Source organism: Paramormyrops kingsleyae, chromosome 2, assembly GCF_048594095.1.
Source record: "Paramormyrops kingsleyae isolate MSU_618 chromosome 2, PKINGS_0.4, whole genome shotgun sequence".
Lineage (NCBI taxonomy): Eukaryota > Metazoa > Chordata > Actinopteri > Osteoglossiformes > Mormyridae > Paramormyrops > Paramormyrops kingsleyae.
Genome location: NC_132798.1, coordinates 29435851 through 29458133, shown reverse-complemented (window position 1 = coordinate 29458133; position 22283 = coordinate 29435851). Strand labels below are relative to the sequence as shown.

Below are 22283 nucleotides of genomic sequence, written 5' to 3'. Positions count from 1 at the left end.
CAGGCTTGTGTCCGGAGTCCCCTTCGCTACTCCCTATACACACATGCCTTCGCAGTCACGTGGTCAAGTTGGCTGATGACAGTTGCGGTGGGTTGGATCTTCAACAATGATGAAGTGGTTTACCTGAAGAAGGTAGAGAATCTGGCATGCTGGAACCAAGAAAACAATCTCCTCCTAAATGGCTGCAATACAAAAGAGTTGATTGTGATCTTTGGGAGGACACAGGTGAGGCATTGCAACCCTCTCACAATTAACGGTATGCCATTGGAGAGGGTGTCCTGCTTCAGATACCTGGGCGTCCATATCAGGCCCACACTGGAGGACCTGACATGAACTGTGCACAACAGTACCCTTAAAAATGCACATCAGCATCTCCACTTCTTCAGGATGCTTAAAAAACTCATACTGGCTGGCAAAATTCTGAAACCATTCTACACCTGCATCATCGACAGCATCCTGACTGGGACCATCATCACCTGATGTGGGAGCTGCACCAAGCTGGAAGGACAGCAAAGCCTTCTGCTGGGTGGTGCATTCAGCTGAATGCACTGTCGGGCGTATTCTCCCTAACCTGAAGGTGACCTACAGGAGGAGGTGTAGGGAGAAAGCTAAAAATAATTAAATAGTCAACCCACCCAACAATGGCCCTTTCTCTCTGATGTGGTCAGGGAGGTGCTGTCACAGCCTGCAGGCCATCACTGAGCCTCAGAACAAGTTTCTACCCTCCGGCTTTCCATACACTAAATGAGGACTCCTAATAGCTAACATGCCACTATATGCACTTTTTACTGTACCTCCCATTTCATATGACATCATCCTGATCACTACCTTACTGTATGCAAAAACAGTTACTGATACATTGCTTTCCATTTGTCTTATGTTACTGTTTTACTTTTTATATTTTAATCTTTTTCTTTTGATTTGTTTTTCTTTGCATTACGTACTTCCCTTTAGAGCACAACCATGAAGCAGGTGGAAAAACCACTTCATTGCACGCATCTACAATGTACGTAACAAATGAAGCTTGAAACTGTAATTGCAGTGGGGAATCCTGCTGGATCACTTACCAAGACTATTACCGAAGGGGTGTATAATTATTTCTGCATCGTACCTTTAGCATGTTACAGTATATGATAATTCTAAACATTTACACATTACTTTGTCCCTTTGTTTGGGCCCAAGTGTCCCTCAAGATGTGCAAAACATTTCATGGATGTGAGAATGTAGCAGTTAGCCCCTTAGAGGATGATAGATCTAGAACAGTCCAGTCTTCGGGGATCCACAGACAGTCCATGCTTTTGCTCCGAAAAAATGTGGACTGTCTGGCAGGCAGCTCAGAGGGAGCAAAGCCGAGGACCAGATTGGGAAACGCTGATCTATAATATTCATTCTCCATGCAGAAAGAACTGTGTGAGTGCTGAGACACATTATACATTCCACCAACAGCAATCACTAATGCCGTAAACACCTATTTCTTTTCCAGCATCTGCAAAGCTCTGAGAAAACAGAGCTGCTTACTTTGCACAAAATTGTTACTGCACAGAATTAATTCCAGCAGTTCAATAAGAGAATTCTGTTGCCAAATTTTAATTATAGTTGAAAAGTTGAATGTGAATCTGACTTCTTTTTTCCGGATAGCGAGTACCTGATAAATTAGGTTTATCAGTCTTTAGAAAACATTTTGGATGTTGTTAGAGCACTATCATCATAAATTACCATGTTGGGAAACATTACATCTTACTAGAAACCAAATAAATTGAAGACATTACGACTGTTTTTTAAAAAAAATATTAGATTTTAATATCAAAACCAGTTTTTATAAACCTGAGCAAAAATTAATAAACATTAACCAAGAATCAACTTTTCTGAACTACAAAAAATGATGATGCATCATTGTTAAAATTGACAGATTATATTGGAAATTAAGTGTAAAACAAGCCATGTCAATCTGGGTTCAAAATATAAACTACCTTGACCCACTAAGCCATTCATCAATGGCTGCTTCAAAGTACTTGGGATTCTGCTGCCAGTCGACATGCCATCGGAGATTGGCAATGACGCTGCTATATCTGTCTCCCAGGCTGCTCTTCCAGTCACTGAACTGTTTTTTATTGTAGTGGTGCACGGCCTGAGAGATGGTGGGGTAATCCACTATGGAACGCAACAGCCGGTCCAGACGTTGGCACAATGCAGGGAAGTGAACAGCCACGTTGTAAAGCTCCTCTTTGTCAGTAGAGAGATCTGCAAAGGGTATTAAGGAAACTTTTACAGCATTCATTAACTAACATGCTCTAGCATGCAGGTATGTAGTTAATTAATTTTCTTATACGGTTGTCATTAAGCAGTCAAATTTACTGTGGTAATAAAAAATACTTGTACAGTAAAGCACTTGCATAACATCTTTGTGTGCAGCTGTCTCTGAGGTTTAACAGTTCACGAAGTTTTTAATTTCATTATCTCCATAAGGTTACATTCATGAATACACTCCGGCAACTTAAATCTTGCTCTTCTATTAAGTTTTCTAAGATAGTATGAGTAACGTGAATAATCCCACCTTTCAAACTTATAGATCCTAATCAAGATCATTTTCATAGAAAATTACCTGGTGGCAAATAGCCAGCTAGGCGACACCCATTTACTGCCTCTGGACTGAGACACCGACCAGCATTAATATTACTACAGTTTCATACAGGTGCAAATATTTAAACAGACTTTACATTTTGACCTGATATGGGACTGATGGGGAGAAGCAGTGTGACACGGTAATAGCAGGAAAAGAGAGCTCTTAAAAATGTACTTTTCTCATTTTTTATTGTTAATTCTTGTCTGACTGCCAAAGATCAACTGGCAAATGTCCTACTTTCGCTCACCCTTGAGTCAGACACAGCCAGGCAAACACATGCCTAAGGCTTGTTACGAACAATTGGCAAAATTTTTGGGTACAAAAACAAGTCTAAAATAATAACTTAATACGTACATAATTCTAAAATGCAGTGAACAGAATATTATTTATTAGAAAAAAACTATTTTAGCTTAAAAATTTGCCCTTAATATGGGTGGGTATAACATAATAATTATGCATGGTTTGCTATTGTATGGAAGTTCATATGGAAATATCCAACTATAATTTCCCACTATAACACTGAATTAAAAGAATGAAATAATTGTACTTATTTATAATGTATCCTGCAAAGCTGACAAGGGTAAGTGGTTAGAAGGTGTATGAATGATGATGCATTTCAGAAGGCAGCTCCTGTCCCTAACAGTTATGACTCCTCTGGAGACTAATGGACTATGACCATCCCTGTCAATAGGTAGCACCTTTACAGAAGAAGCGGAGCACACATTCCAAGTAACATTTTTTCCTTTTGTAATGTGAACCAGCAATTAGACTAGTTGGTTGAATGCATAGAATTTTCAAGTCTGTTCTGTGGTTCACATGAAGCGAAGATTAGGTTGCAATCTGTGTTACAATAGGTTACAATCTATGAGTGTGCAAAATTGTATACAAACAAGACAATAACTGCTGTTCCAGGAGCATAACATGACCTGGCAAGTTAATTAAAAACAAAACATGTTTCGTAACTTTCCTGTGTCTTCCAGCTCAGCATTATTATCTAATCTATGCCATCTGTTAACTAAGGGTTTCTCTGCCAATCTAAACCATGTAAATAAAATAACTTCATATACATGAGCTTGGAAATCACCAGAGGAAAATCTGAATTTCTTTACATAAAGTTCTGATACAAACTGGTATGGTAATGAACCTTCCTCATTCGTTACTTTTTTTGCACCCTGTGTTCACTTCCAGGAAAATTCAGGGTAAAATCTAGCTGATATAAAGGACATTCTTCTAAGTAGAAGTATAAAATAAGAAATTACTTCGGCAGCGAATACGGGGAAATGTAGCATAAAACAGAAGTTCATTTTAAATTATTGTAATTACACATATGTGTATGAATGAATGAATGAATGAATGAATGGCCTTGTCATCTGACTTCATCCTGCCAGGGAACGTCCACGCCCCTCGTCTTGGAGTGATAAAAACAGGGTGCTCTCAGACAGACAAAGACTTACAAAATGCTCAACAAACAGGCCACATCCCTGAGGGTGAGATGTTTTCACCAGTAACCATTTTTATGTGCATGACTTCTCCCCCTTGGGATCTCCTTGTTTACTGGCACTCCACACTCCTGAAAGCCCTGCGTGTTCTAACTAGAAACACCAAAATACCAAAATCCCTCCTTGTTGGGGCTTTCTTTGAGGACAAAGTGCAAGCAATGACTTGATTCCATCTCGTCATTTTTAAGAATGACGAATCCCACTTTACACAGTTGCTCTGAGAAAGACATTACTTAGCTTATGCTTACTATTGAATCTTGAATTTTCCTTTAAAAATCAAATATAATTTGGGGTTTTATTAGTGATCAAATTTACTTTGCGATCAGCAATTATTCATTATATTTAGGCCATAAGTTACTGCTTATTGGGCTCAGATCACACATGTGTGTGAATGGATATTGTAACCTTTTGTCTTGCTCTGTTATGCTCTTTATTGTTTTACGACAGAGTCTGGCTAAGATTTTTAATATTTTTAAGTCTCTATGACTGAAAAAGAGACCACAAGAACCCTCTTTGTAGAAGTCAACAAAGCAACTTACATCTGTAAAAATATATCTTGTATGTGCAGATCCTGAACAAGAGGTGTTTAAAACATCATATGCTAATGTAATTGGTTGAGAGTCTCATATTTCACCAATGACATGTATCAACATGTATTCTCTCTGTTTTTTTCCCGACATTGTTTTGTTTTGAGGCTTTCAAGAAGAAGGAAGTGATACTGGTGTGTGTGGAGCTCACCAAATAGCTGCAGGGGGGCACCTGATCCATCAGCGTAGGTAATATACTTCCACTTTCCTGTCCGCAGCATGTAAGTGGAAGCATTGGCATTGCAGCCGTGGTACTCACTCAGTACCCAGTCCGGACGGTACTTAGCACTGGAAGCGGGGGTCTGATGAAGAAGCGGCATGAGGGAGTGGCCGCTGAGATTTGCTGGTACGGGGACTCCAATAAGCTCTGAAGACAAAAAATAACAGGCAATGTCATTGAAGTGCAAGTACGTATTCATAAAAACAATGTATCCAAGCTTTTATTTGGAATGTTGGAGGGGGGGGGGGGATCTGCTACAGTGCCTAAAAAATGTATTTGTGGTTTTCTGGAAATCTGACAATAAAAATAAAAATTCTTACAATCATTACACTTACATCATCTGTTTACAACATACTGATCTCAAGAAATAATTAACTTCACTCATTTTTATCAGATACTGACTTTTGGTGGGACAAAGCTGGTTACAATTTCCTTAGTTTTACTTTCATACATATTTTTGAGATTAGAAGAACTTTTATATTACATTTATTTATTTAGCAGATGCAACGTACAGTTGGGAGAGCAGCTTCAGCCAGGCCCTGGAGCGACTGGGGCTCCAAAGTGAAATGACTAGGCTGATTATGGGATTTGAACCAGCAAACCTTTGGTCACAGGCACAGAGCCCTAACTCACACAGCCACACACAACCAGCAAGGCTTTAATACGCTATATTTGACATGCAGTCAAAACCACTACTTCTACCTGGCAAAATGCTCAGTGGGCTAAGCCTGTGTGCTTGTAATCAGAAGGTCACCGGTTCAAACCCAGCCTCAGCATGTCTGCATGTCCTTGAGCAAGGCCCTTAACCCCCAACTCCCTGGGCGACCCAACAGGTGGCTGGACAGCTTGAGGGAGGCGTAAAAATTTCAATTTCCCCACGGGGATCAATAAAAGTATCAAGTATTATTATGATTGGCACCTCTAATGCTGCTTTCCCCTTACCGAGGACCGTAGGGTAAATATCCACCAGAGAGACCGGCTGCTCCACCTGCAGCCCGGCCTTCGTCCCTGGGCCAGTAATGAGTAACGGGACATGCGAGCTTCCTTCAAACATGGACATCTTGTAGAACTGCCTGTGCTCCATGGCAAGTTCCCCATGGTCAGAGGTAAACATCAGCAAGGTACTGGACAGCAGCCCAGAGTCTGAGAGGGCAGACACAACCTCACCTAAAAATCGAAATCGGTTAGCCAAGAAAGCTGTTATTGTAATAAATATGTTTCAAATTTGATACTGTACTTCCACAGAAATGAGCAATCTTTAGGTTTCATAAGTCAACATGCTGGCAGCTAGCCAACATATACTGTATATACACACACACACACAAATTTATAAATAATGACTTATTACGGAATACACTACATACAGTGATGTCATATGTTATAAGGTTGATTTTGATGCAGCTTCTCACCCAACATGGCATCCGCCTCAGCACACATAGCATAGTAGAAGGTACGAATGTCCTTAACCTCCTCCTGTGTGAAGTTGCTGCTGCAGTTTTTCGTAAAGGTAGAGTAGTAATCAACAGGATGCATCTGATTCAAGGGCAGCCATTTGGGAACTGCGATTAGCTCACGAGATACCTGACAAATGGCGAAAAGGAAAAGTAAATTACATCAATGCGCTTTGCTCTATTCTTTTTGTAAACACAGAATAGTATATGCTATATTAATTTTAGGTTTCCTTTCAGATAGATGTCTAACAAATTTCTTTCAGGTTATATTTTGCAATGAAAACGAATACAAAGATTCCACCTTTGTAAATAGCAATTAATTTGTAAAAGCAATTAAACTACAATGAAGTGAAATGTAAACTTGTATAAATGAATCAGTATTTACCTTTCTGAGCCAGTAAGGGGAGGTGCGGAAGGTGGATCCACCAGCATTTGGCCCCAGAGACTCTGTTCGGTAAGGGTGAGGCAAATTAAGGCCCAGGTACAGGGCGAAAGGCTTAGACAGAGATGCAGCACTGTGCCGGATCCACCGGGCAGCGCTCTCGGTTATCTTCCAGTCCTTCGCCATAACCTTCACCGTGGAGGCATTGCCTATGAGGTCAATCATGGGGCGACCTTCCTGTCGCAGCAGAAATGGCACGTCTCGAGTCCAGGCCTCCACACGATTACTGGGGTTCAAAATAAATTAGTCATATTGTGCAACAGTCATATAGTCATGCATTAAGCATCTGTGAATACAACTGTGAATGTCAATCAACTACACTGCCACACAGCCTTAATTACCGGTACCATACTATATTAGAATCACTGTATAGGTGATGATCTGGGTCCTATTTCATTTTGAGACAAATCACACGGAAACTGAAGCAGTGTCCCTTAGTGGGGGCACATGAAAGGACAGCCACAGATCTGGTGAACCTGATTACACTGACAAGTCATCTAAAGATGGTCTTTGAATAAAGATTTTTTTGCAGAGGTGGGGGGGGGGGGGGATGACAGTGGGGCCATGGAATACATTGGCGTCATTCTGACGGTATCTAGTTTACAATTCCAAGTTAGTAAACTTAGAAATTATCATAAAGAATAATAATTTATTGTTATTCTCCTTCGCGGACTGATGACAAATCCTGCCATCAGTTCACGAAGGACTTAAAGCTGGGACAAGGAGATATCGTTTGGTAGGTGAGAGCTGAATCTGTTTGAGAAAAATGCAAAACAGGAACACTGATGTCAACAGATCTTCATTCAACTTGACAAGGCCTGAACACACACCTCCTGAGTTGTGCAAAATTTGTAAAGTTATAGTCAGGACTAAACCAGGGGAGTAAACGAACATCTAAATAATAACTTTCATACATTTTTCCATTCGCTCTTGTTTAGAAGTGTAAACTTTTGCAGTTTAAAAACAAGGAGTAAATCCTACATGTATTGTGTAAATGATGTGCACACTGATAACAAAGCACTTACCTAATGGAATGGCTACCAGACGTATAGTCCAGCTTTCCCAGTCTTTTAGTGTAATATCCATTTTTCTGCAGAATTTCCATCCAGGTCGTGTAATTATTATCCAGGCATTTAAAATTGTTCCATGACTGAGTTCGATGCACAAACTGACCACTCCACATAGCTGTGAGAAAATGTATAACCATACAAAATATTTTGTAGGGTTTAAAAGCTAAATGCTTTTTATTATACATGTTACATGAGGCATTTGCTACTGTACCTGCTCTAGAAGGGCAGCAAATAGGAGAATTGGTGTAGGCATTGAGAAAGACGGCCCCTTGTTTTCTAAGGTATTCAGTATACGGTAACTTAACTACTTGACTGCCAGGGTGAAAAGTCAATCTACCATCCTTCAGAAAAAAGACATAAGCGATCCGATCAACAAAATACAAACACCTGACACGAAGTTTGCATAATCTTGTGATTTCATCTGTAGATCTTTAGCTAGGAACGGCATTGTATTACTACTAGCCACCTATCTCAATTAATCTGTATTATTTACAATCCATCAGGACAACACTGAAGTAAGAAATTGTGCAATGGTGACTAGACTGTTTTCAAGACTCAAATTACATTAACTGAACTGATGCTGTGCACTTTGAAAACGAAAATGAATGTAAACCAGTACTTACAAACGCATCCGACATCACCATCACGATATTCGGCCTTAAGTTTTGTGTATAGTTTAAACACAAAGCCAACGTTTTCGTTGAAAGAATCAGAAAAACTAGATTAAAGCGATACATATCTAAATGGCTTAAAATATTTACAAGAAATGAAAAAAAGAAAATAAGTACAGCTCAACACAACACTGAGGTAACAGAGGCACTTAGATGGAGGCAATGAAAGGCAAAAACACATTTGACGACTGCTTTTTCCTTCAGAACAACGAACACCGAGCTACCAAATATTTTGATATGCCAAAAAAAAAAAACATTTTCACACGATGCTACTTCCACTTCCTTTATTTTTGCAAGACAAATATAACCTTGATGCTGTTTGGGTGAAACCTTACACCAGACAGCTAACGTACCTTTTGATACATTGTAGCTATAACATGAGGAAGACAGATTATTAGGTAAAACATGTCTCTTTCAATACAAGTATTATTAAAGTGATATGGGTAATAAACAACACGACTTGTCAGCCTGATGCTTTCACACACCGAGTTTAAACAGTTCGGTTTGTATGCAATGCCTGAAGCTGAAACGGTTTCGCACACTAACTTGATTAGTTTCGATTTATATTTCAAAATCGCTGACCTACGACGATCAAAAGTTAATCTGATCTTCGGAAAGTGACAGAGCCGCGCGCCCCTCTCTCAGCCCCCGGGGCGTAGAACGCGTCTAGTTGGCTGTCGTCTTTCCCACGTGACCTCCTTCAGTGGGGTTCGCTGTGCATTGTGGGATCGTACAGTGGCAGCTCTGAAAGGAAGCAAATGCTAACAAAATATCAGGTAATGTTAATTAATTTGCCAAATTCTCGCAAGCATGTGAAATGTTACGTTGAAAGTACTGAATAGTAGTACTTAAGCTGTTTATAAAGTAGGTTTGTAGCTCACCACTGAAATATATCAATAGTAGTTGGATAGTCGTTCACCTTTCATATCTTAGCAGAGAATGCAATCCATTGAAGTGTTTTCGTGGCACATCTAACTTTTATATTACGAGTTTCTGTCGCGAATTTACATTTTAACTAATAAACAGACAGACTGCCATCGTGTTAATAGATGGGTCATTCCATGTCAAATCATCACACTTTCGGACCTCATCGTCACGAATTTTAACAAAATCATCATCATCATCATCATCATGATGAAACTGGATCAATATTGAGGGAGATTTAAGCGAACAAATTGTAACTTTTTTTTTTTTTAGGGGTATGACTTTGGCTATATTTACCTTAATGTAAGCTGCACAGAAGTGGTCCTAATACTGTTTTAAAGCTATGGTCCAGCTCTAATAGATTGAACAAATAATATTTCATCCCCATTTGAATAACTACTATGTAATAACTGAGTAAAGTATTAAAAATTCAATAACAAAAAACATATATTTCAAAATTGATCAATTTTTTACTGAAGTTATAACATAATGTCATGAACATCTCCAGAAAATTTGGTCTTTGGTTTTTGAGTTGTTGCTGAGATATCTTGACTTAAAGGTAGCGTCACATGGCTTCATATCACTAATGGGCCTTTTTAATGGCAGCCAAACTGACATGAAATAGGATAACAATGAAACCATATGAATTGATCAATTTTGATTATTTGATTTTGTTATTGAATTTTTAATAATTTAATCAGTTATTACATAGTATTCAAATGGGGATGGCATATTTGTTCAATCTATAGAGCTGGACAATAGCTTTAAAACAGTATAAGGACTACTTCTGTGCAGCTTACATCATGGTCAAAGTCATAGCCCCGCCCCCCTCCCAAAAAAAAAAAGTTTAAACTTTGTTTGCTTAAATCTCTTTCAATATTGATCTGAAACTCGACCAATGTCAGTTTCATGAGTTACTCATGTGACCAAATCAGCATGCCAAGTTTTGTTAAAATCGTGACGATGAGTTCCGAAAGTGTGATGATTTGACATGGAATGACCCAGATGTTATGTATCAGAGAGGGTGTGTCACACATAATAATGTTTAGATGTCTTTAAAAAACAGAAAGGGGAAACCCAGAATTAATGATAATTTACACACAGAAAGTTTTTTTTTTATTTACTGTTCAATTGTTTTTTTTTTTGTAAAGATGTTCAGCAACTATGTCTGCAAAAGAAGTTAAATCAGCCTTGAAGAATGCAAGGGAGGCTATTAAAAACAAAGAATATAAGGAAGCATTAAAACATTGCAAGGTAAGCAATTTTAGCAGCTTATTCATTCTTGATGGTAATTTATTGAATACTCAGGTCGAAAAATCTCCTGCTTTACCAGTATTACTATTATGTGTAATATACACAGTCAAGCAGACCAAGTGGGACTTTTAATTTGTAATTTACAGAATGTTTAATTGATATTGTCTGCTTCTGGAATTAAAATGCGCTAGTATGTAAGAGGAGACACCATTAGGTCTGCCCTCCTCTTGAGCATCACAATAACTGATCAAAACATAAGATTGTTATTTATATTTAGTAGATCCAAACTGAACATATTTCATGAAGACAATCTATACTCAGTCAGTAGGCTGGAAAAACATTTTTATGCTTGTTTGTTAAACATGAAATTTATTCCACAGGGGACTTAGAGCCTGTTGCAGGCAGCATAGGGCATAGAGCTGTGGTATACCCTGAAGGCTGTGGTATACCCTGAAGGCTGTGGTATACCCTGAAGGCTGTGGTATACCCTGAAAGCTGTGGTATACCCTGAACAGGATCTTGGCTCACATGACACATACATACACACGCTTAAACAGTATGGCTGGTTTAGAGATGCCAATAAGCCATAACTGCGTGTCTTTGGACTACCTAAGGAATCCAGAGGACTTGGAGGAAATCCATGTCACAGATGGGGAATATGGAAGCTCCTCATACACAGGGAGGATGTAGGGCTTGAACCTCCAACCCTGAAACTGAGGCAGCCATGCTGTCCCTAAAAACTAACTTTGTTTTCAACTCTATTAATATGTAAGAACAATATGGTGGTGCAGTGGGTAGCACTTAGCTTGACATCTCCAGGGTTTGTGTGTGGAATTTGCATGTTTAGTGTGAGACTCGGTTTGTGCCCCTATGCTTCCTGGGACAGGTTCCAATCTTGCTGACACCCTGTACTGGATAAGTGGCTCGTGGGACACGGGTTGGTGGTTGAATATGTGATTCTTCTGAATTCTCTTTTTGTAATTTGCTCTGAATCTCAGGCAGTTCTGAAGCTGGAAAAGAATAATTACAATGCCTGGGTGTTCATCGGCGTGGCAGCATGTGAGTTAGAACAGCCGGATCAGGCTCAAACTGCTTACAAGAAAGCTATGGAACTGGAGCCTGGTCAGCCTCTTGCTTGGCAGGTGAGATTACAGAGTCGGCTACGATTTGTGCTTTTAATATTTCATTTCATTTCAGTCTTCTGTTGTTCTCCTCCGTCTAACTCTTTCTGTTTCAGTAGACATGGGATGCGTCTGAAATTGCATGCTCGTTTGCGGTGTAGTAAGTAAAATATAGCAGGCAATGTGAGCAATGCGTCTGAATCATGCGTATGAATGAGACAGCATGTAGACAGTACCCGGATGTTATGCTACATTCTGCACAATCCCCAAGTGATCAACCGAGGGACGCTATGCTATCCCACAAGGCCTCTGGAACAGCGAAGAACACTGCTTGTTTAGAAATTTTTGTCAAGATGGCAAAGGAAGTGCAGTCTCTGTACAAATTTAAGTATAAAACAATGCCTAGTTACATTAGTTGAGTCAAATATGTATTTTTTGGTTGATCTTTTTTAACCGTTTAACTTTCATTGTGGCCAAGTTACATCATCAAACAACATCCAGGTCAGGTAATATGTAAGGTAGCGGCCACAGTGCATCTGATTGCATGCATATTGTAGTCATGCATGCATACAGTACATACTGCGTTAACGGTCGAGTTGCAGGCTTCTGATGAAATTAGGTATGTACTGTTTAAGTACAGTATGCGATTTCAGATGCATCCTTGGTTACAGCAGTAGCTGTGGCTCATTTCATGTTCTTTCTATTTCATCTCCATAAGTAAACATTAGTACAAATTGCCAGCATCCAAAATGATCGACCTCTTTCTGAGGCAAAGTTTCTGTTTTACTTGATATAAAAAAAGAAAGAAGTAAACAATGAAGTTATTCATAAGTGGTATTGATAAGAGCTCCATCTGTGCTTTAATCCATCGTATGTAATTTTTTTGCAGGATTTTTTATAATGAAAATTTATGCAAAAGAGTTTTACAAAAGCTTACATTTTTTTTTAGGGGTTAGCAAGTCTGTATGAAAAAAGCAACCAGGCAGATTTCAAAACGGAGTTGCCAAAAGTCTATGAAAAACTTGCCACACTGTATGAAAGGTAGGAAATGACAATGTGAGCCATTCTGTGCTATTGTGAAATTTGCAATGAAGGATACAAGGAAGAATTTGCTCTATAGCATTATATAGTTAATTACTATTATTGTTATATAGGCCAGTGGGATGCATATAAATTGTCTATACTAACCTCCCTCTAAATGTCCTATTATATTTCCAGTTCGGACAAAGAAAAATGTTATGAGGTGGGCAAAAAACTGGTCGACCTTTATCATTCAAGGAAGGATGATGCGCAGGTTTGTTTCAGCACCTAAAAAGATTTTATCAGTGTTTCCAAGAACGTTGGCTTACTTTCGGCTACAACTGTCTGTATTTATTAACAAATATTGGTGGACGTGTATCATTTAAGGAAGGATCATACGCAGGTTTGTAACAGCACCTAAAATGATTTTATCAGTGTTTCCAGAAACTTTGGCTTACTTTCAACTAATACTGACTATATCTATTAACAAATACAACGGAAAAATAAACAGAAGACACTCTTGTGTAGGCGGCCAGGTGGTTGCGGAGGCTAATCTCGCTGAAGGGGGATGTGGATAAAGAGGAGGAACTGCAGCTGTGGCTGAGGATGGTCCAGCTCCTGGCTGACAGTGTGGAGGAGCAAGACAATCAGACACAGCAGCATGTTAGTGGATCCGCTCTGGCTTCCTGCCTTAACTATTGCAAATCAATCCATTATTTTTTTAATTAGCATGGATTTAGTAGCGGTTCTTACTTCAGGCTTTCGGTTTTCCAGTTGAGCTTCAGGCACGTTTTCAAGTGTGTAGTCTGAGAGTTTTATTAGAATTTAATTGCAAGTTAAGTTAAGGGGTGTGCTGAAACTTTTTGGTACTATGGTACTGTATTATGCAATGCTATTAGCCAAATTAAAAAAGGACTTAATTTAAATTATGAACTTCCAGCAATCCTGCCATGAGAACCTCATTACAATATATTGCCGTTTTCTTTTTTTTTTGCAGTTAATAACGGCTTTTGAAAAGGCCGTGCTCCTGATAGATCCACCCTGTGACAAGCACAAGAGGCTTTTGACTGACTACATTAAGTGCTTATCAAAAGTAATCCTTTCAAAATATTATTTTATAAATGATGGACAAATGAAAGCTGATGCTGATCTTTCACTTAATTTGTGTGAAAGAATATTATGTTGAATAACACAGGTTAGCAGGTCATTTTTATCAGAGGTAATTTTATGTGGGTTTTGTAGTATTTTTCATGCTGATTTCAAATCTGTGTTTATTTTTTCTCTAGCACGTCAAGTTTTTGTGATGAAGCTATATGTAATATGATATTATGTACATTCAGTCTGCCTAAGTGTATTACAAGAGTTGTCTGTGTTTTTTATCTTATAGACAGCATCACCATTCTCTAGGTGACTAGATATTGATTTATGTTTTATTGACACTTGTCTAGTTGTGATTTGAGTATAATTAAATTGACCTAGTGCGCATGCGCATGTCTTGTGTATACAACTTAGTTTGGAGGGAAACATAGATAGTTGTGCCTCAGGTTTCGTTTTGCTGACGTAAGCTTCTCGACAAATTTTTAATTATTTCTCGAATTGTTGCAAAAGAAATACTAAATCTAACTCACGAGTTTGAATTCTGGGTCATCGTCCTGGAAATCAAAGGCGGCGGTGACAGACAGCATCAACTGTGTTGGATTTCAGTTGTTATCATGCCTAGAAATTGCATTAATCATCTAGACAGTTTCTGTCATGTGTGTGGGTCATTCACAACAAAAGCACAACGTCGCCCAATCACTGCAGATCTTCAGAAGATATACAAATTATACTTTGGCTGTCCACCTGGAGACCAGGATAAATCTTGGGTTCCACATGTCATCTGTACCAGTTGTTCAAATGGTCTGTGTGACTGGCTAAATCGGCGAAAGGCAGCAATGCCATTTGGAATTCCGATGGTGTGGATGAAACCGCGAGACCATCTCAACGACTGCTACTTGTGCTGCACGAATGCAAGTGGATTCTCAGCTAAAACTAAGCACAAAATTATATATCCCAGCCTAGATTCTGCAATCGGGCCTGTTCCTCATGGCGATTCATTGTCTGTTCCTGTACCGCCACATGATGGTCTTGATTCTGTAGAAGGTGATGAGGAGTACGGAGAAGGTGCAGCTGGTTACAGTGAAAGCATGATGGCCGACTACTGCTGGATGCTGCACTGCGACAATCCAGACATGGTGTACACAAGAAAATCAAACTCAAATCGTTTTTGAAGAAACAATGGTGGTTAACAAACACTTTTCAATTTCTTTATGCCCACTGTCTGTTTATTTCATTTTGCTCTAAAGAATATGTTACCCTATACTACAGTGATGCTTTTGTTTTAGTACACAATACTTGCGATTACAGTATTAACTAGCATTACTCATAAATCAAAATGTTGACGTGACAGAAAAAAACTGAAAACAGATATGGAATCAGCGTGAAAAATGTGTTTTGGTCTCTGATGATTTAAAAAAATGTTTTTTTGTTGTCCTGTGTAATTTTTTAATCATAAGTTGATATACCTAATACTAATTCTGGCTAACTAAATATAACGGTATATGAACTACAATATGCCTTCATATTGTACAAAAATATTCACTTTTCAGGATGTTATATAATAGAGTCATACAGGATGTTGCTCTTGTACTGGGTGATTTCCTGTTCCAGCTGCAACATGAAGAAGTGAAGATGAAAGAAGTGTGTGACAGCATGCTGTGCCTGTACCCCTCAGATGCCTTTCCTCTGGAGGTGCTCAGCCTGCACTATATTCAGACAAGTAAGAGCTCCGCTGGCATTCCTCAGGCCCGGTGCAGGACCCTGTGCTGTGTACTTGCAGTGTCTCGATCTCTCAGAACATGAGGCCTATGTGGTTTCTTTGTGGGCTGCATTTGCTATTGGGTTGAGCTGTTCTAAGTGCTTGTTTTGTGCCTGACTTGAAGTGCCTAACATTATCTGCTGTGTGCAGGAGGTTTTTGCAGTGATGAGGCAGCCAAAAGCTTCTCTAGACTCCTGGAGGCCGACGGGGATAGTGGACTAGGCCACATTGGTCTGGGGATGCGAGCTTTGGAGGACGGGGAATATGAAGCGGCTGTCAAGCGTTTGGATCAAGGTGAACTGAGACAGACATATTATGCCATGTCTGTAATATTTGCATGTAATGTGCAAATATTATTTACAAGCCTGTCATCTTTCAATTATCTATAGGTTGTAGTTAAAATAGGGCAGCCATGGGAATATCTAGAAAAATAACTGCAAAAACCTAGGTTTTCCACTTTGTGTTGTAGCCATAAGAGCTAGAAAAGAAAACAACTGAACTGATATACACACACACTGATCCGCACACACCTAGTTCAAATAAGGAACGAACAAATATTAACTTTGTTTACACTTTAAATATTTTATACAGTTGTAGTGAATTAGATATAACAAAAATGTACTTTTGATTGAAATGTGCTCATTCACAGGATTAAAGCAATATGGTTTTTATAAGAGTTGCAGGACATCGTAGATGCCGCAAGCATGTTCACCCTATATGTGTTTATCCTAGCTGAATACAGAAAATATTTAGTAGTCAGCCTTATTTAACAAATTGTCACCTCTTACACTTATGAAATATTTACAAATGGGACATTGGTAGTGGCATGAATTTATATGGGCTATGTAGCACCAGAAATCCACTAAACTAAGTGATGTGGTTCATTGTGTTACTTTACCAAGCATGAACTAAATTTGTCTTAGGATTGAAACGCATGCCCTCCTGTATAATTGGCTGGTACAGCCAGGCCCAAGCCCGACTGAAAATGCACCAATATCGAGATGTCATTGTCTCCTGCACTCAAGGTACACTGCTTGTATTCTTCTGATTTCTTAAGTTCAAATCCCTCAAAGTCTGAGTTGTGAAATTTCTTGTTTAGAATCAGCCATTTAAGTTACACCTGGTCTAAAGACTACCTGTGTTATATTTGGACTCGCAGACCTATAAGTCAGTCTGTATCTGGTAAATAAATGGAAGTGAATGTATTTACAGGGATGAAATTGTGTTGTGAAGGAGGGGACGAGCTAAGCCAAAGATTTATGCAGCTCAAGATTGAGGCTTTGGTCAGAAGTGGCGGACAGCAGAATGCTGATGAGGCTTTGGAGATTCTCTCACAGGTACTGCAGTTAGTTTGTGGATCACTGGAAACAAGACTCTCATCCTTGTTCGTATCTGGTCCTTTTCAAAGAAAATGCTTGAAAGTTTTAGGTTTGTGGATGTACAGCCAATAAACTGTAGCCAGTATTTTGTGCAAGCCTTCAGCTTTAGTTGAAAGTTAAGAATAGAGTTTGTTTAAATGATATATCTGAAGCTATTCCTTAAAATAATGCTCTTAAAATGTTTTAAATAATTTTTCAAACTCTTGTCTTCTAGATTCCAAATTCTGAAAAGGATCCAGTTCTTATGTCCTTTAAAGGAAGAGCATTCTTGCAAAAAGGACTCATCGAACAAGCATTTCAGGTAGAGAGTGTACAGTTTCACTTTTCTTATAAGCAGATCACATTTACTTTATGAATTCCAGTGTGTCTCCCTGTATAATTTCAAGTTAAATGTTGCCCCAAAATTTATGAATATTGTCTGTGTTTTATGATACATGAATTGCCTAATATGTATACTATAAAAATAAATCGCCACCAGGTGTCATCTGAGGTCCTGATGTCTCAGCCCAGCCAGGCAGATGCCTTATCTCTGAAGGGACTGGTGCATTTCGCCAAGGAGGAAACCCAGCAAGCAGAACAGAGGTATACTTAAACCTTCTGCTTTCTTTATTTTTCATCTGTCAGTCTATAAGGAACATTTTGTTCAAACCAAATAATTGTTTTGCCTGAAAGCTTCCTGAAGGCAGTAGAGCAGTGCCCAAACTCTGGGGAGTACTACTTCCTGTTGGGAAAGCTGTACTGGCACATGGGTGAGGAGACTCGACGTGACAAAAGAAAAGCTCATGAGCATTTGCTAAAGGTCAGTTCATCCTCTTTGCTCATTATTCGTCAAAATAGTTCAGACCTCTTGCTAGTTGATCGCTATTGCTCTCCATCCGTGTGTACCATGGCTTTATGTTAAATAACACCATTGCTGGGTAAACCAGCTTGTTAAAAAGTGTTATACTACGGGACCGTTGAATGCTTGAATCTGATTGGCTGACGAACGTTCTGAGGTGTGCAATTATTTTCAGGGAAACGCACGGCGAACGTAGTTCCAGGCAGCTCTCTTGACCGTATTACAGTTCCATATCACTTCGCATAGTTAACTTTAATAACGGAAATTAGCATACAGTACCTATACAGCACACAGGACTAACAAAAACAACAACATGACAGACGATTTTCCGAAAGTAAATTTTAATATTTACGGTGAATATGAAACTTTCAACAACTGGGCTGCAGCAGTATTAGACAGTCCAGATGAAAAACAACATAAACGGAAGCCGACATCAAAGGCAGCCAGCAACAACAAAAGACATAAAACGATCAGCGAAGAACAGCTAGACATACTCGAGGGAGAAAAACACGAAGAAAACACCAAAAAAACAACAGCTAATGACGTTTTGGAACTAGCAAAAGAGTCGTTGGATGAGATGCGGAAGAAATAATCCTACTCACAATAGCGATTTAAGTAGAAAAACCGGACGAATCCCTTGAAATATATCATCTGATCGATGTCTTGAGGTGTGGCAACCGTAGTATAAGCGGAATAATTGACTCCGGACCGTTGAATTATTAGAAAAATAATGCACACCCGAGGTGTAACGGCCACTCCGCTTCGCGTCGTGGCCGCATTACCACCTCGGGTGTGCATTATTTTTCTAATAATTCAACGGCCCGTCGTCAATTATTCCTTACTTATTAAATCTAAAATAATTATGTATTCCAGATTGCTGACACAAACAGCAAGTCATTTATCCTTCCTAGGATTTTTGCATGCTAAAGCATTTTAAGCTGTTGACCTCCGCTAATTCAAGTTTATAGAGAACGGTGTCATAAACAAAAAATCTCTTACTGACAGTTCTGTGGGGAAACCACCCTGTTAAAGAGAGTGGGCAGAGTTGAGGCTATCTGGAAGGCCACAAGTGCAAAGAGAGCAGCCTAGCCCTGGTGCGCAGGAGGGCTTTTCTGAATGCATAATTCATCTAGCCTTGAAGGGATTTTGGAAGCAAGCAGGTCCTACTGGTACCTAAGCATGTTTTATGTAAATTTTCATAAATAAGAGGTAACCACTTTATGAAACCAGCTAGGTGTGAAAGGTATGAATCCTGCAATCCACCAGATCTAGGCTGTTGTCACATACCAGGTGTCTGTTAATGAGGAGATTGAAACAGATGTAAGCATGTGAAGATGATTATGAAAAGGGAAGAATAGCAATGGTCAGTATGGGTGTAACAAAATTTCTTGCCACGAAATTTTGCGATGCAGTTATGTTTCGATACACATCGCAGTGTTTAAGCTGTGTTGCGCGATGTAGCCAAATGTGCCTTTTGTTGAGTGTTTGCACCGATAGGTGCCACTGTCCATCCGTGTTGCACTGCCATGGAAATGCTAGCAATATGCAAAGAACAAATGATCTAGTCACTAGCAGCAGAGAAGAAATCGAAACTGTGGAAAACGCCATCGTCTTTTAAATCAGAAGTTTGGCAGCAGTTTGGTTTCCCTGCGACTAGACAGGAGAATCGTGAAAAGGTAACGGACATGACGAGAACAACTTGCAAACACCGTAAAAGAAATTATTTCTCTACACAACTGGTAGCACAACTAACATATTGCGTCACTTACGGCACCATAAAGTGATACTGCAATCACTAGCTCCGAAAGAGACAATACTCAGACATGTCGGTAAAGTAGTTTTGCCTTCCTTTCTCCACTACCTCCGTCGAGTGCAAGAGCCCAAGAGAGAACCTCAAGCAGGTGTGTTTATCTCAGAAGACAAGACCCTACTCACTAGTTGATAACGTGGGATTTCGCTGACTGATAAAGACGCTTGAGCCTAAAAATAACATTCCATCACGTCGGCACTTTAGTCAGTCAGTGATACGAACATTGTATAATGAGACAAAAACGAATGTTACAGAGGCAGACAGCCAAATAAACGGGTGGACATCGATAGCGGTTCAAAGCTACATTACAATAATGGCACACATAATCACGAGTGCGAAATGCAAGATTTTGTGCTCCAAACTTGCCACTTTTTGAGTCGCACACGGGAGCAAACATTGCAGAGGTTTTGAGAAAAATCACAACAACATTGTTGTTACCAACAGCGCTCAGAACATGGAGGTGGCGGTGAGAGAAGCCGGGCTGTCGCCGCATGTTAAATGTTTTGCACACACTTTGAATTTGGCTTCCCGTACCGCCTGTGTCAGCCGTTTGCTTGGTATGTATGACAGATTGTCTTTTTTCCACTGCAGTACCACAGCAACAGCTGTGCTTGCAGCAAAGCAAAGTATACTTACGGTTGCAGAACATAAACTAATAGTGGATGTTGTCACAAGATGGAACAGCTCAATGGGAAAAGCTTGAATGCTACTGTATACTGAGCAACAAGAGCCTGTAACAGCTGCGCTCATGAGCATGGATGTACGGAAAAATGCCCGTCGACTCGATACTCTGGACAGCTCTGTGATCAGTGACACTGAGAACATAATGAAGCTTCTAAAAACCCCTAAAGTCAGCCACATCTGTTCTGTCTGATGAAAAGACTGCAACGATTTCACTTGTAGTACCCTTAAAGCATATAGTTGAACAGAGTATGGAACCTAATGAGGAGGATCCATCACTGTGACAGACATGAAGAGAGCCATCCTCATAAACCTTTCTGGCAAATACACACTGGAAATAGGACTACATACTGGAGAGTACTGCTTTGGATCCTCGGTTTCGAACTATACCCAACCTACAAAGGCAACACCGTGAAGATGTTTTCCACAGGCTTAAGGAGGAATCAGTCCAGTTGCAGCAGAAGGTAGGCTTAATTTTACTTCGTGATAATTTGCCTAGAGTCTGTGTTTTTGCCTGCTCTGTAATGGTATGTGTGTGTGTGTGTGGGTGCTAATGTGGGAAATTCTACAGACTGATGCATAGCACAAATGTTTAAGTTACTCTACTCAATGCACATAGTACTTTTCAAAAGTGCAGGGCCAGTCAAAAGTGTTAAAGTAAGCTATTTTACCTGTAGCTATGGATTAAAATTGTTGTTTTATATTGTAAGATTCAGACCGTGGAGCATCCAGAAGAACTTGGTGCAGCTGGGGGTCTGACAAATGAGGCAGGTCTGAAAGACACAACATCTGAAGCAGAGCTGGATCAAGGACCTTCTAAAAAGACCGCTTTGGAAGATCTCTTGGGGAAGTCTTTGGGTGAACCAACACTCTCCCAGTCCAACCATGACATAGAGACTGGCATGTACAGAAATGAGTTCCCTGTTCCACTTACAAGCTGCCCCCTGAAATGGAGGAGGGAAAATACCAAAAAGTACCCACTACTTTCCGTTCTTGCCAAGGCATATCTCACAATTCCAACGACCACTGTCACTAGCACTTTAGAAATTAAAGTATCAGTACCAGTCAAATTACATTCGTTAATTTCGTGAATCGTATTGAATCATGAGCCATGCATTGTGAAGTGTATCGAATCATGAGCCGGGCATTGTGAAGTGTATCGAATCATGAGCCGGGCATTGTGAAGTGTATTGAATCATGAGCCGGGCATTGTGAAGTGTATCGAATCATGAGCCGGGCATTGTGAAGTGTATCGAATCATGAGCCGGGCATTGTGAAGTGTATCGAATCATGAGCCGGGCATTGTGAAGTGTATCGAATCGTGAACTGAGTATATTGTTACACCCCTAATGGCCAGTCACAGAGCATGAATGATAAAATTGGCTGCACCCGACTGTGGCTGATCAGACAAGGAATCGGAAGGCAGCTAAGGTTTTTTTGGTGAATTAAATCAGTATGGAAGCCACAAATTGCAACTGCTTAAATACAGAGTCAGATATGTGCATTATGACATTCAAAATTTCCCTGTTGTACATAATTTTCACCAATTTCACTTAAATCATTACCAAAGCCTTCTTATCATCTTTATTTCAGGCAGCAAGGTTGGACCCATTCCTCGGATCAGCATTCCGGTACCTAGGACACTACTACCGAGATTTTGCAAAGGAGCTCGGGCGAGCTCGAGGGTGCTACAAGCGGGCCTTTGATCTCGACAGTAGTGATGTGGAGTCTGGGGCGGCTACAGTGGACCTCAGCATGGAACAGGGGCTCATGGTGTGTCCTGCATGCTTCCTGTTTACTTCTTAAGTGGCTAGCCTGATTTTGAGGTTGCTTATT

At 39.8% G+C, this 22283-nt stretch overlaps 2 protein-coding genes across 3 annotated transcripts in view; one reads left to right on the top strand and one right to left on the bottom strand.

The window, feature by feature from the left end:
• Nucleotides 1-1814: 1814 nt before the first annotated feature.
• arsk (arylsulfatase family, member K) lies at nucleotides 1815-9246 on the bottom strand. 2 transcript variants are annotated; one of them, XM_023818312.2, is made up of 8 exons: nucleotides 8516-9246; nucleotides 8104-8233; nucleotides 7848-8007; nucleotides 6766-7048; nucleotides 6339-6510; nucleotides 5872-6096; nucleotides 4861-5076; nucleotides 1815-2241 (listed from the first exon to the last, which is right to left on the bottom strand). In XM_023818312.2, exons 1-8 carry the CDS (start codon nucleotides 8627-8629, stop codon nucleotides 1967-1969), a joined length of 1575 nt encoding a protein of 524 aa, XP_023674080.2. In that variant the 5' UTR covers nucleotides 8630-9246; the 3' UTR covers nucleotides 1815-1966. The 2 variants fall into 2 exon arrangements, with proteins under 2 accessions (XP_023674080.2, XP_023674082.2); XM_023818314.2 differs by having other exon boundaries at nucleotides 9146-9245.
• Nucleotides 9234-22283, top strand: part of skic3 (SKI3 subunit of superkiller complex) — a 24720-nt gene continuing 11670 nt past the window's right edge. The window contains exons 1-15 of the mRNA XM_023818311.2: nucleotides 9234-9339; nucleotides 10639-10741; nucleotides 11740-11883; nucleotides 12812-12903; nucleotides 13081-13156; nucleotides 13411-13545; nucleotides 13880-13975; nucleotides 15592-15700; nucleotides 15890-16033; nucleotides 16663-16764; nucleotides 16952-17076; nucleotides 17333-17419; nucleotides 17597-17700; nucleotides 17791-17917; nucleotides 22041-22220. Of these exons, the coding sequence (XP_023674079.2) occupies nucleotides 10652-10741; nucleotides 11740-11883; nucleotides 12812-12903; nucleotides 13081-13156; nucleotides 13411-13545; nucleotides 13880-13975; nucleotides 15592-15700; nucleotides 15890-16033; nucleotides 16663-16764; nucleotides 16952-17076; nucleotides 17333-17419; nucleotides 17597-17700; nucleotides 17791-17917; nucleotides 22041-22220 (1611 nt within the window). The 5' untranslated portion in view covers nucleotides 9234-9339; nucleotides 10639-10651. The remainder of the gene's footprint in view (nucleotides 9340-10638; nucleotides 10742-11739; nucleotides 11884-12811; nucleotides 12904-13080; nucleotides 13157-13410; nucleotides 13546-13879; nucleotides 13976-15591; nucleotides 15701-15889; nucleotides 16034-16662; nucleotides 16765-16951; nucleotides 17077-17332; nucleotides 17420-17596; nucleotides 17701-17790; nucleotides 17918-22040; nucleotides 22221-22283) is intronic.